This window comes from Oryza glaberrima, chromosome 1 (genome assembly GCF_000147395.1).
Source record: "Oryza glaberrima chromosome 1, OglaRS2, whole genome shotgun sequence".
Taxonomy (NCBI): domain Eukaryota; kingdom Viridiplantae; phylum Streptophyta; class Magnoliopsida; order Poales; family Poaceae; genus Oryza; species Oryza glaberrima.
In genome coordinates this window covers 22,616,096-22,628,750 of record NC_068326.1, presented here as the reverse complement: position 1 = coordinate 22,628,750, position 12,655 = coordinate 22,616,096, and the positions used below count along the sequence as shown (strand labels likewise).

General features: G+C 42.9%; 2 protein-coding genes across 4 annotated transcripts; one reads left to right on the top strand and one right to left on the bottom strand.

The window, feature by feature from the left end:
* The first annotated feature begins 239 nt into the window (after positions 1–239).
* LOC127754469 (uncharacterized) lies at positions 240–7,204 on the top strand. 2 transcript variants are annotated; one of them, XR_008012835.1, is made up of 14 exons: positions 240–919; positions 1,034–1,120; positions 1,579–1,688; positions 1,828–1,878; positions 1,985–2,156; positions 2,247–2,564; positions 2,670–2,870; positions 2,981–3,469; positions 3,572–3,781; positions 4,308–4,496; positions 4,686–4,849; positions 5,123–5,281; positions 5,882–5,984; positions 6,232–6,308. XR_008012835.1 is itself a non-coding variant. In XM_052280021.1 (14 exons), exons 1-14 carry the CDS (start codon positions 419–421, stop codon positions 6,979–6,981), a joined length of 3,174 nt encoding a protein of 1,057 aa, XP_052135981.1. In that variant the 5' UTR covers positions 240–418; the 3' UTR covers positions 6,982–7,204. The 2 variants fall into 2 exon arrangements, 1 of the variants encoding a protein (XP_052135981.1); XM_052280021.1 differs by lacking the exon at positions 5,882–5,984 and adding an exon at positions 6,538–7,204 and having other exon boundaries at positions 6,232–6,310.
* A 278-nt stretch (positions 7,205–7,482) lies between these two features.
* Positions 7,483–12,239, bottom strand: LOC127754483 (uncharacterized). 2 transcript variants are annotated; one of them, XM_052280039.1, is made up of 3 exons: positions 12,038–12,239; positions 10,802–10,878; positions 7,483–10,023 (listed from the first exon to the last, which is right to left on the bottom strand). In XM_052280039.1, the coding sequence occupies exon 3, from the start codon at positions 9,747–9,749 to the stop codon at positions 7,797–7,799; it is 1,953 nt and encodes a 650-aa protein (XP_052135999.1). In that variant the 5' UTR covers positions 9,750–10,023; positions 10,802–10,878; positions 12,038–12,239; the 3' UTR covers positions 7,483–7,796. The 2 variants fall into 2 exon arrangements, with proteins under 2 accessions (XP_052135999.1, XP_052135996.1); XM_052280036.1 differs by having other exon boundaries at positions 7,483–10,020.
* Positions 12,240–12,655: the final 416 nt, after the last annotated feature.

Genomic DNA, 12,655 nt, shown 5'->3' with positions numbered 1-12,655 from the left:
CCTGCCATACCTACCCCGGCGAGGCGAGTTGGCGACAGCGCGCGGAGCCCCAGGCGGCCGTGGCCCGTGTGGCCCCCATCCCCATCCGGTTCCCGAAACAGCGGGGCCCATGCTCCGGGCGCCGGAATCCCCCGCCGTGAGCCGTCGGATCGAGATCGGACGGCCGCGAGCTCGCCTCGCCACGCTCGCGTTGCCTTAAACGCCACCACCTTCCTCGTCTTCCTCCTCCCATCCCCATCTCCAAGACCAAAGCGAACGGAACGCCTCGCGGAGAGGAGAGAAGAGAGAGAGAGAGAGACTTGTACTGCTCACGAGTCCAGCACAGTCGACTGCCACCACCACCGCTGCCGCCGCCGCTGCTGCTGTTGCTGCTGCTACTACTGGTTCATGGCTTCGGCTAAGCCCTAGCGTAGCAGCCATGGGGTCCCTCGAGGACGGCGGCGGTGCGGGTGCGGGTGCGGGTGCGGGTGCGGGGGCGGGGGGATACAAGCGTGGCCACCCGCCGCCGCCGTCGCCGCTGCTGCGCTCCGTGGTGGGGCCGACGCGGCGGGGGAGCGCGAGATCCCGGCTGGCGCGGTTCCTGCTGTTCGAGAAGGTGGACTACCTCCAGTGGATCGGCACCGCCGCGGCCTTCTTCTTCGTCACCATCCTCGTCGTCGCCTTCCTCCCCGGATCGGCCGTCTTCGAGCGCCCGACGATGCTGCTACCCTCGCGGAGAGCTGGCGGCGGGAGGGGAGGGGGAGCTGAGGCGCTGCTGCCCCGCGGCCTCGGGGTGGTGGAGACAGGCGAGGGCGTGGCGTTCGAGCCGACGAGGCTGAGGGAGAGGTGGGCGAGGGAGCGGAGGGAGGAGGCCGACGGCTTGGCGAAGCTCGGGAGTCCCGTGAGGAGGTTCGGAGTCCGGAAGCCGCGACTTGCCATGGTGAGGAGTTGAGCTGGGTTGTGTGGTGTTGTGGGTGGAGGATTTGGGCCAAGTTTCTTCTCGCGACGTGGGGTTTTTGATTCGTTCGCTGTTTGTGTTTGGACTCCCTTGTAGGTGTTTGGGGATCTCTCTCCCGGTGCAATGCAGCTTCAGATGGTTAGCGTTGCCTCGGTGCTAGAGGCGATGGGCTACGAAATGAAGGTGCGTGCTGAACTGGTTCGCTCTGAATTCATTACTGCGTAGTGAACTTACCGGTCGAACGAAATGAGTGCAACCTGTGTCTCTTGTTATGTTTTCCGTTAGTTTTTTTATTATCGTAGAAGTTGGGTATATTGTTGCTTTTGCTTTTGTTATCGCATTCTATACTTTGCAATAAGTTCAGGTTCCATCATGTGTGAATTGTGATAGTATCCAGTAATGTAAAAGTTGCATATGCTAATATGTCAGTTCTGGGCTTCTGGCTTGCAAAAAGAAAAAAAAGTTGGAATGAAGAGAAGTGTGCTGAATGAGAACATTATGCATGAGTTTCTGACACTGGTAGCATCCGTAGCATGTTGGGTGCTAGAATCTGACCTAACATTTGTTATTTGATCTATAATTTCGCCAAAAAATAGTTTTGTGATTTTGCCCTTGACCCCCTTTACAAATTATTGTTGCAGGTTTTCACATTTAAGGATGGTCCTTGTACTAATATTTGGAGAACTATCGGGGTCACAGTTGACCTTTTACCTGAGGACACAGACTTACATATATCTGTAGATTGGCTAGAGTAAGTTTCTGAAGTATATATCTCATTTTGTTGTATCCTGCAATACATTTTTTCTCGCTTTGTACAATTGCATAACATGTGGCCTCAGCCTCACTTCGTAATCATTTCCTCATCAGGTTTATTTGCATTATTTCTGCAGCTATGATGGCATACTTGTAAATTCTATTGAAGCAAGACCGGTATTTTCAAGGTAGGTATGAAACAACAGGTTCTATAGCTGTTTGTTGATTTGTTTAGCATTATGATATACCTTAAAGTTTACACAAAATCTATTGTTTGATTTAGACTATCTACAGTCTTCTGCAGGAGCCTTTCAAATCCATACCTGTCATTTGGAATGTTCAAGAAAGTTCTCTCGCTCATCGTATTAGTGAATATAATTCTAGTGGAATGATCCAGATCTTAGATGGTTGGAAAGAGGCCTTCAGTAGGGCGAATGTTATTGTTTTCCCCAACTATGTATTGCCGGTATTTACTTTTGGATCATATAACTTATTGTCATTGAATATAGTCGTATGACCTAAAAATAGACTATTTAACTGTATTTGCATCCTGCAGGTGATGTATGCTGCATTTGATTCTGGTAACTATTTCGTGATTCCTGGTTCCCCTGCAGTACCATTTCAAGATAGAATTTCAGCCAAAAGTTATGACCAAGATGTGAGAGTCAGTATGGGTTTAAGTCCGAGTGATTTTGTAATTTCTATTGTTGGTAGTCAATTTTCATATGGTGGTCTTTTGATGGAAGAAGCACTTGTCTTACAAGCAGTAGGGTCTCTGTTACAACAGTATCCTTCTGAGAATAGCACACAACTTGAACTCAAAGTGAGAATCTTGGCAGAAAACGTAACTGAGAAGCATAGGATGGCCCTTGAGGTTATTATTTAGCGCTCCTTCTGCCTTTCTTCACTAAATTTGCTTTTCAGAAGTTTTAAAGCTTTAAAATTTGGTCTAATTGCTTGTGCTGTTTGATTATTATAGGCTGTTTCTTTAAATGTTGGCTTTCCAAGGGGTGCAGTGGAACATGTTGCTTCTGAAGATAAGGACAACCTCCTTGGTATATCTGACCTTGTTATATATGGTTCTTGCCTTAACGAGCAATCCTTCCCGAGTGTGCTAGTCCAAGCTATGTGTCTTGAGAAGCTGGTTATAGCTCCAGACCTTGAAATTATCAGAAAATATGTATGTTCACGGATACATATCATATTCTATCAGGATTGTACTTGTCAGCTCAAATACCAGTTATTGTAGATTTTAAGATGCTAACTGACACATTTATCTTGATGTCTTAGATTGATGATGGGATGAATGCACTTCTTTTTCCAAGTAAGAACATTGGCAAGTTAACACAAGTTCTATTGCAAGCAGTATCAAATGGGAAGATATCTGTTCTGGGGCAAAAAATTGCATCAGCTGGAAAGGTCCATGCCAAGAATCTTATGGCTTCAGAAACCATTGAAGGGTATGCTGTGCTATTGGAAAACGTTATCAAGTTTCCTGCTGAAGTACTAACCCCATTAACTGCTGGGGAGATTCCTGTTGCTTTGAAACAAGAGTGGAAATGGCATCTTTTTGAGGATGTGAAGCACTTGTACCATATGAATGGGACTTTGGCTGGCTACAATGTACTCCAGAAACTAGAGGAGAAGTGGCGCAGCAACCAAATGGAAGATCATCACAGTAATGCATCAAAGATTGATGATACGTTCTCTCTTATGGCATGGGAGGAAGAGAGAGCAGATGAGATAGCAAACATTAAAAAGAGATTGGAAGAAGAGGAGGTAAGTACAAAACTACAAATGCAATTGCTTTTAAATTTGACATGCAGTTTACAGTTTTGGAAAGAACACTTGCAAGTAAGTGGATGGATTGATATTATGCAGCTGAAAGAGAGGAGTGAACAGCCTCATGGAACATGGGAGGAAGTGTATAGAAATGTCAAAAGAGTAGAGAGGATGAAGAATGACTTGCATGAAAGAGATGATAAGGAGCTGGAGCGGACAGGTCAGCCACTTTCTATATACGAACCTTTCTTTGGGGAGGGGACTTGGCCCTTTCTGCATAGAAGCTCCCTTTATCGTGGAATTGGTCTGGTAAGTTTTTGTTGTCTCTTTGCGCTTTACCTGAATGGTCGAACTAGGAGTTCATTGAAACCATTTCTGATGTTATAAACGAAAAAAAGAGCAGTAGTTGTAGATTCCAAAATTTTGGACCACTCCTTTCTAAACTGGTATATACCTGATTTCATGACTTGTTACATATGTTCACTTAATATGGAGTGGGAATTTCCAACTTTTGATGAAAACCTAACAGTATTTCTAAATGTTAACTTGGAGATAACTTGCAAACTGTCGCATGTGGCTTGAAGAGCCACTTCAGGAGGGAGAGATCCTCATGATTTCTCAATCTTTGAGGGGATTATTCCAGAATTATAAATCCATTTAGCTCTCAAGCTTCTGTATATCTAATCCATCTAAACTTTATCCTAAAGTCTGAGAAGAATGATGTATCATAAAAGGGTAATTGATGAAACATATATATGGCTAGCCAAATATAATTGACTGTTTCCAAATATTCCAATGACTTACATTGATCAATGAAGTTTATTTTTTTGATTAGTCTTCAAAAGGTCGAAGGCCTGGCGCAGATGACATTGATGCTTCTTCTCGTCTTCCACTGCTGAACAATGGGTACTACAGAGATATTCTTGGTGAATTTGGAGCTTTCTTTGCTCTAGCCAACAGGATTGATCGAATTCATAAAAATTCTTGGATAGGATTTCAGTCGTGGAGAGTGACAGCAAGAAAGGTAGAAGATCAAATTTTATTTGCATTTAAGCCCCCTTAATTTTAATCGACGTGTATGATTGGTAAATCATGAATTTACTTGATGAATGAATCATTGGTTAACCATGTTATTCATATGCTTTGATCCTTTTAAGAATGCAAAGCAGAGAGGTCTTGCATAATGATTAAGCCAACAATTTATACTAAACAGGCAAACTTGTCGAAAAAGGCTGAAACTGCACTTTTGGAAGCTATTCAAACTCAAAAGCATGGAGATGCCTTCTATTTTTGGGTTCGGATGGACCAAGATGAAAGGAACCTAGCAAGCCAAGATTTCTGGTCCTTCTGTGATGCGATCAATGCTGGGAATTGCAGGTTAACCATTTATACATGCTGCATAGACTGCAATTCCAGTATTACAAATGCTCCAGTTTAAAATGATTTTGTTTGGATTGGACATAACTCATAAGTTTATTCTACTATTATTACTAAACCGCAAGACTTTTTTCATTACTTTTCTGTTTATGAATATCAATGTTCCAACCAAAAGCAGTTAGCTTCATCATATAGAATTTCCGATGATGCTGCCAAACTGAACTGAATGCTGTTATGGATGAACTAATCCACTACACAATTACTATCTTGAAGGTCAGCTGTTCTGAAAGCTTTTCAAAGGATGTATGGCGTGCAGCTTGATGATGATTTGCATACCCTGCCACTAATGCCTAATGATGGAGACACTTGGTCTGTGATGCAAAGCTGGGTTTTGCCTACGAGATCATTCCTGGAATTTGTAATGTTCTCAAGGTGCACATTATCTCTTTTGGAATTCAATAGTCAACATAGCAGTATTAAGTGGAAGATGTCACTAGCTAACTGTTGGTGTATACATTTCAAAGCACAAGTACACCAACACTGCTACTAATATTTGCTCAAAATAGCTAAATGCCTGTTATCTTTCTAGTAGAGAAAAATGAATCGTACATGTGATAATATTGTTTGAAACAAAGAGTTTTTTCAGTGAACACACTTCACATTATTGTTACTTTTGTTATTATAGGGAGCACTTGACTTCTTTTTACATTGTTCTAATTGCAAATTACCATTTCTGTGATATGTATATGTGATGATTTTGTAATCATGGACCTTTCCTTGATAAACTTGAGTTTTAGGGATGGAAATATGAAATTAGCAATATTTAGAAAGACTAAAGTGTAATAGGATTCACTGCCACCAACTACTGTTGCCTTTTAAAAACTTGTAAAATTAGAATTTGTATCACAGTGATAAGCTTGCTGTAGAGACTGAAATTAGAGATTAACAATATGCTGAAACGTATAACATTAAAGTACGCAGAATTGGTGTGGTGGCAATGAATGTTAACATGAATACTTTCAAATGTTACAGCGTAGCCTGTGATTACCTGGGCAGATATTGGGCGGTCTAAAGTAAACTCTTTCAATTTCAATTGGCATGTGGTCAAAGTAATTCTTGCTATAGTAGCATCATGGTAGGCATCTAAATAGCCTTTTCTTCAATTGATTTGTTATATAGCTGCATTGCTCGTCTTTTATACCCCACCCAATGTGATTGTCTTATAATCTACTCCCTCCGGTCATAATTAGTTGACGTTTGAGACAAGGAATTTACAAAGAAAATAAGCCAAAACTTTTGTCTGAAACGACAAATAAAAGTGACCGGAGGTAGTACAGTTTTAGCTACTTGGTTGCCACTACTGATATGCTGCAATTTTCCAGAATGTTTGTAGATGCTCTGGATGCACAAATGTACGACAAACATCATGAAACAGGGTATTGCATATTGAGTCTTCACAGGGTGCGTCCATCTCTTACTTTATTTAGATGAAACAAATTTCATTTTAATGTTCTTTCAGTTGCAGCGCAGTTCAGCTGTATTCAATGAAATATGCTCACGCGTAGTGTCATGTATAGATCTGAAAATTTCAAAACATAGTGAGAGTTCGAATGGATACTATTATACTTCCACTAGTTTTCTTTATGGCCTTCTCTAATTCTGTCTCGTTGCTCTGTTGATTTGCACAGGACCAACACTGTTACTCCCGTGTTCTTGAGTTGATCGTAAACGTTTGGGCATTCCACAGTTCAAGGAGGATGGTTTATGTAGACCCCGAGACTGGTGCGATGCAGGAGCAACATCTGCTCAACGGCAGGAGAGGTCAGATGTCAATCCAATGGTTCTCCCTCGCCACTCTGAAGAGCATGGACGAGGACCTGGCAGAAGAGTTCGACGAGGATCATCCTGACCGGAGGTGGCTCTGGCCGAAAACCGGCGAAGTGTTCTGGCAAGGCGTGTACGAGCGGGAGCGGAACATGAGGCAGCAGGAGAAGGAGCGGAGGAAGCAGCAGAGCAAAGACAAGATCCAGAGAATCAAGAAGAGAGCTCGACAAAAAACTTTAGGGAGGTATATAAAGCCACCGCCAGAAGACGCTGGTAGCTTGAATGATACTAGGACGGTAGATCGGTAGCACTTAACCACATACTTAGGGCGATGATTCTTTCAGCAGGAAATTTTGTTCATTCTTTGCCTCGACTAATGTCCTAACCGGTCGCAACCTGATGGGTGTGATTGTTTTTGTCCAGTTTTGTCCTGCCCCGCTGATGTTCGAGGCTTTGTAAATTTGCCCATTTGATGGGTGTGATCATCCAGGACATCGAGTTGCAATCCTAGATTCTGTAGATTTGGCTTTGCGCCGGACCTTGTGTTGATCTCGCATACTTTTTCTTGTCATTCTCTGGACCGAAGATTATCAACTCAATAACGGGAGATTCCACTCAACTGTCCGTGCTAAATTGCAAAGAAAAAATAATTGTATTATGGCCTTGCTGTATCTATGAGAAAGCCTCTTCGGCAAGAAAGAACAGAACGATCAGCTGCAATAATTGTAAAACAAGAAACGAGCGTATTAACAGCTAGGCTTGCAACGAAAAGGCAATATATATAATCTATCAACAAAAATACACGACAATTTTCCAACAGCAAAGCAGCAAGGCAAATCACTGACAATACAAATAAACACGAAGTACCAAGATTACATGAATTCTGACAGAAGGGCAGTTCAACGACATCAACTACAATAGCACGGAAGACAGAAAGCCCGGTACTCCACGCTCTACGAGCTCCTTATTTATATATAGCACACGGGAGAGGGCCATAACAACAAATCCAAGCATCACAAGAACATCTGGTGAAATGTGAAAACACTTGTTTTTCCCGTCCGTCACAGCACAAACTCTTGGAAACAGATCAAAACTGCGAGCCACCAATTTCTTGAAGAGAATCTCACTCCCATGTCATCATGGTAGAAGGGCCATTCTTTGAGTTACCTGCATTCGCATGGTTTCCACCCCGTGAAAGTAAGGCCAGTAGCCCACCACCATGCACTCTTCCTTCAGAAAATCGATCCGAGGTGATCGCCGGTACAGCAGGAGGATGAGCACCACCGAGATGAGACTGGTCGTCGCTGCTTGCCTGCGCGTGAGGATCTCCCTTCACTGGGGTGACTTCCATCTCGTCGAATTTGGCATCAGTTGCGAACTGGAAGGTTGCAGCGCCTAATGTACCACCACGGACACAATGGTCCTGGACTAAAGCACAGTGAGCAGAACAGAGACCAGTCTTGCTCCGAGCAAACTTATCACACTGTGGGGCGCCGACACCGAAGTTCGAGTCAACCTGGCCCCATGAGCAGCGCTTACCTCCACCATGAGCCTTGCAGAAATCGGTGCTCCCCTGCGCACTCTTCGCGCAGCCCTCAAACTTGCACCTCTTGCCACCTCCATGGCGCACGCAGTACTCTGTACGCCCTCTAGCACTCTTGGTGCAACCAGAAATAGCACACCTCTTCCCACCACCATGAGCAACACAGTATTGAGTTCCGCCGTGCACGCTCTTCGGGCACACACCACCACCCTGAAATAAGCATCGCTTGCCTCCACCGTGGCCCTTGCAAAAGAGAGTGCTGCCTTCAGCTCCTTTGTTGCAACCCGAGAATGTGCATCGCTTTCCTCCACCATGCGCCTTGCAGAACTTTGTGCTTCCCTGTGCACCCTTCGTGCATTCTGGAAATTGGCAACGCCTCCCACCCCCATGAGAGATGCAGAAGCCTGAATGACCTTCGGCGCTCCTGATACAGTTCTCCTTCTGACATCTTTTGCCACCTCCATGCCTGATGCACAAGCCAGATTTGCCACGTGCAGCCCGGGAACAACCATCATGACTGCAGCGGCGACCACCACCATGAGCTATACAGTGGTCTGTGCGCCCTTCGGCACTCTTTGTGCATCCAAGAAATTGGCATCTCCTTCCTCCACCATGGGCCTTGCAATATATGGTCCTTCCTTCAGCACCCTTCTGACAACCAGGTTTTTGGCATCTCCTACCACCGCCATGGGCTATGCAATGCCCCGATGCCCCTCTGGCTCCTTTAACACATCCTGGAAACTGACAGTTTTTAGTGATACTGTTGCGTTGTTGGGGATTAATTGACCCAGAAGTACAGGCAACTGGGCTTTTCATACTTGTTACCAAGGTTGACGATATGACTGGAGAAGACATAGCAGCATCCCCTGTTTTGGGTACCTTCGAAAATGGGAAGGTATATGTTGCTTCAGAGGCATACGAAGATGAAATCACTGACTTCTCGAAAACCCAAGTACAGGGTACAGATCCTTCCCCTATAATAGCTGGTGAACAGTTGGTAACAGGTATCTCCAAGCCACCGTGAATAATCGGTGACACCATATTTGTGTTTGTGACAGCTGATTCAGGTGATCCAGTAGACAAACTCAGCTGAAGATCCAATTTATGAGAGTTTGTCAATGGTGAATTCTCAGCACCAACAGGGGATTTCTTTTGACAATGTACCATATCATTGCCAAGGCAAAGCTCAAAATTCAGGCCAAGATCAGCTGATGATTCCTCATCAGCCTCTTTCAATGAAGATGGAGACATTGCATAAGCTGTGGCAGAACTAACTTTGCTATTGTCAGATGAACTTGGTGAGTGCCCTAAAACCAAAGTAAGTAATGGGTTTCCAGTACCTTCTGGTCCTGCCATAGCACTTCGCTTCCTTTTTAGTGTTTTTGAGCTTGCAATAGAAAAACTGGAATACGTTGAATAGTCAATTGTAGTAGCTTTAAGCCCAGAAGTATGCTGAACAGTGCTCCAATGACGGGACTTGTCTAAGGAGTTGATACTATCACCAAACCCAAGGCCACATGATGCTTTGTCCATTCCAGTTAACAAACTTCAAACGTCAACCAAATAGTAAATGAAAAGAACCAGTTGCCTGACTTCTGTATATCATAACTCTATTATCATCTACTTTGTCAGAAACTCAGAAGCCCTTGCAACCTCCACTTACGAAACCAGCTATATCATCACGATCCATTTCTCGCCACTTTCTGAGTATGAAATTAGTATGATGAAGTTCCAAACTAAGCTTCAGCTTCTACCCAGAAGGTTCCAGTTGCATTCACTCAGGCAAAACAAAAGGCCAATGAACCTGCTAATTAAAAAGTTAAGCCACAGTCAAGAATCTCATCCTGTGCAATGCTTTGAAAATAATGTCTACAGAGGGCCATAATAGTGAAGGATCATGACAGTTGAAGAACAAAGGGAAACCAAAATCTATTTAAAAAATTCAGTGGACTTTTGACATGATCAACACTAGTAGATCACATGGTAAATGGTCTTTACAGTTTAATTTGGATTCAATTCAATGTTTGCATATCTTTAAAGCAAATCCTTATGTATGTACAACATTCCGTTACTCAAATATACTGCATTCGTCTGTAAGTGAATCATATCGGACATTAGTATCTCCACAATTAACTTTAACCATTAGTGGTTACATGCATATGTTAACAAAAGATTGAAAGTTTCAAATACTATGATTGATGATATTCTTTTATAATGTATACTTCTATATCGGTATCATTTTCATGCATACAATATTATGGACATGCTAATGCTCAAAGTTGGGCTCCATTGGTAGATGCCATCTGGACTGAATTGAATGGTTTCACTTACTTAACAGGTAGCTAAACCTAACAGCTTCGCAATTTTAACCCTGACTATGGGTACCATATCAAGTTATTACTCTTGGCAACTTTAACCGCGACTATGAACACATTTTCTTGTTATTGAAAGCACAAAGAACTGAGATTAGTGTGTCGTTGCATATAACGTGAAACCATGATTTACGATGTGAGTACCAATGGTCCAATGAAGAAAATTGTAGCTACTCTGGGCAGAAAATAGAAGATAGGAAAGGTGAGTGGTACCAAATAAAGCAAGGTTCTCTCAGTGTAAACTGGCTTTCTTGAATAACAGACGGAGGAATGCAAGTACCAACAATATCCTGCAAAAAAAAGCATATTGTGAATATTTCAGTAACAAAACATTACGACTTATATCAAATACTTGTATATAACACTGTTTCGTTTATTTGTAAAGTAAATAGGAGGAGGGAATTGGCAAAATCTATGTAACATCGAATATATAAGTCAGGTTATTTGTACCCCATGGTATTGTGCAGCATAACTAGTTAGGTATTAGCCACAGGGTAATTAGAAGAACACCAAATTCTTTTCAGATTCCATTAGAACTAATACTAGATAGCCCATCTATCAGTTTTGCAGTCTCCATCGAAACAAACAAATGTCTTCAGTAGGTGTGTGAAGCCACTAAACACTCACTTCTATCAAGTATCAACTATTAAAGGCAATATACCTATTATACTATTCTAAGTGACATTTTCTATCAGCTACTAAAGAGTTTTGTTTTTACCGAAAATATTAAGAGTATTATACTATAATATATTATAGTGCCATTTAGCACAGCAGATTAACACTGCAAATGATATTCCACTTCCCTCATCAAATGGAATAATTAACTATTTGCCACTCTTACGAGTGGTGTCATCAAATCAACGTAAGTAACCCCAACCAAGTAGAAACTGAAACATATCAGATGAATTTGCACATCCTGCAGTGAAGGATTCATAAAAAGGACCTAGAACCATGAGAGAAAAGGACCAAACCATCAAATTTGGTGGCGATATTACCAAATTGCTCACCCTGAACAGAAACCATAAAAGAGGGCAAAAGGAAAAGGTCCGGAGTGAACACAGACCGTCCAAATAAATGGAACCCATAAAAATTTGGCCCTTTTAAGAGCAAAAAGATCCTTGTAAATACAAAGAAAAGAACAAAAACTTGTACTATTACAAATCGCAAAGGAAAAAAATACAACCTACAGAGAAATCACTCGATTTACAAGAGGCTGAGGCGAAGAACACCAACCTGTATTTCAAAAAAAGAATCGCCCAGAAAGCTTCGAAACAAACTCTACGAGATCCAAACAAGAACATACACAGATTTGAGCAGGGGAAACGACAAAAAAAAAAACTAACAGCCCCGACCCACCGCTGCATCAAACGGTTAAAAAAAAAAGAACTCGGAAAAAAAATCAACATGAACAGGGAAGAGAGAACAGAGGATTCGATAGCCCCCGCGCACCTGGAGGAACGAACCGAATGGCCGATCCAATCGAAGGCCCTGACCCGGTCGCGAGGGCAACTAGGGTTTTGAGGCTGCTGTTGTTGCGCGCGCGAGAGAGACCCGCCGCGGCGAGCAGCGCCCACGGCTTTGTAGGAAGAAGCGGAGGGGAGAGAGAGAGAGAGAGAGAGAGAGAGAGAGAGAGAGGTGAAAGCGCCGCGGAGAAAAACCGAGAAAGCATACGCTGGTTGTTGCTATAAAAGAGATGGAGAGGCAGCACGGGGGCACCACAAAATCGCTGAGGCCACCCCGCGGGCGTGTACCCAAATGGGACGCGATGGGAAAAAAGTGCCAAAAATATTCATTAAAAATACCAGTGTCGTGGCGGTGAATGTGGTCGTGAATGTGAATGTTAGTTTTGCACCTAGCACGACATACTGTCTAAGTACGAATGGTGGTACAGCTTTTTTACATCTTCGGTGTTGCTTATAATCTTGGACGGTTCTCATGTTTTAGAAGCTAATGTTTTCGCGTTAACATGATGGAAAGGATATGTTATTTTGGAGGAAAGTTGCTTCTTTTCAATGAAATATGCATCCTTCCAAAAACATAATGAATATTTATTGGTAACAAAATTTA

Excerpts from the sequence above, each read along its gene's own strand:
- LOC127754469 (XM_052280021.1), top strand. The coding sequence starts at position 419 with ATGGGGTCCCTCGAGGACGGCGGCGGTGCGGGTGCGGGTGCGGGTGCG. Across the intron at positions 920-1,033 it reads GGAAGCCGCGACTTGCCATG|GTGTTTGGGGATCTCTCTCC; the intron begins GTGAGGAGTTGA and ends ACTCCCTTGTAG. Across the intron at positions 1,121-1,578 it reads CGATGGGCTACGAAATGAAG|GTTTTCACATTTAAGGATGG; the intron begins GTGCGTGCTGAA and ends TTATTGTTGCAG.
- LOC127754483 (XM_052280039.1), bottom strand. The coding sequence starts at position 9,749 with ATGGACAAAGCATCATGTGGCCTTGGGTTTGGTGATAGTATCAACTCC.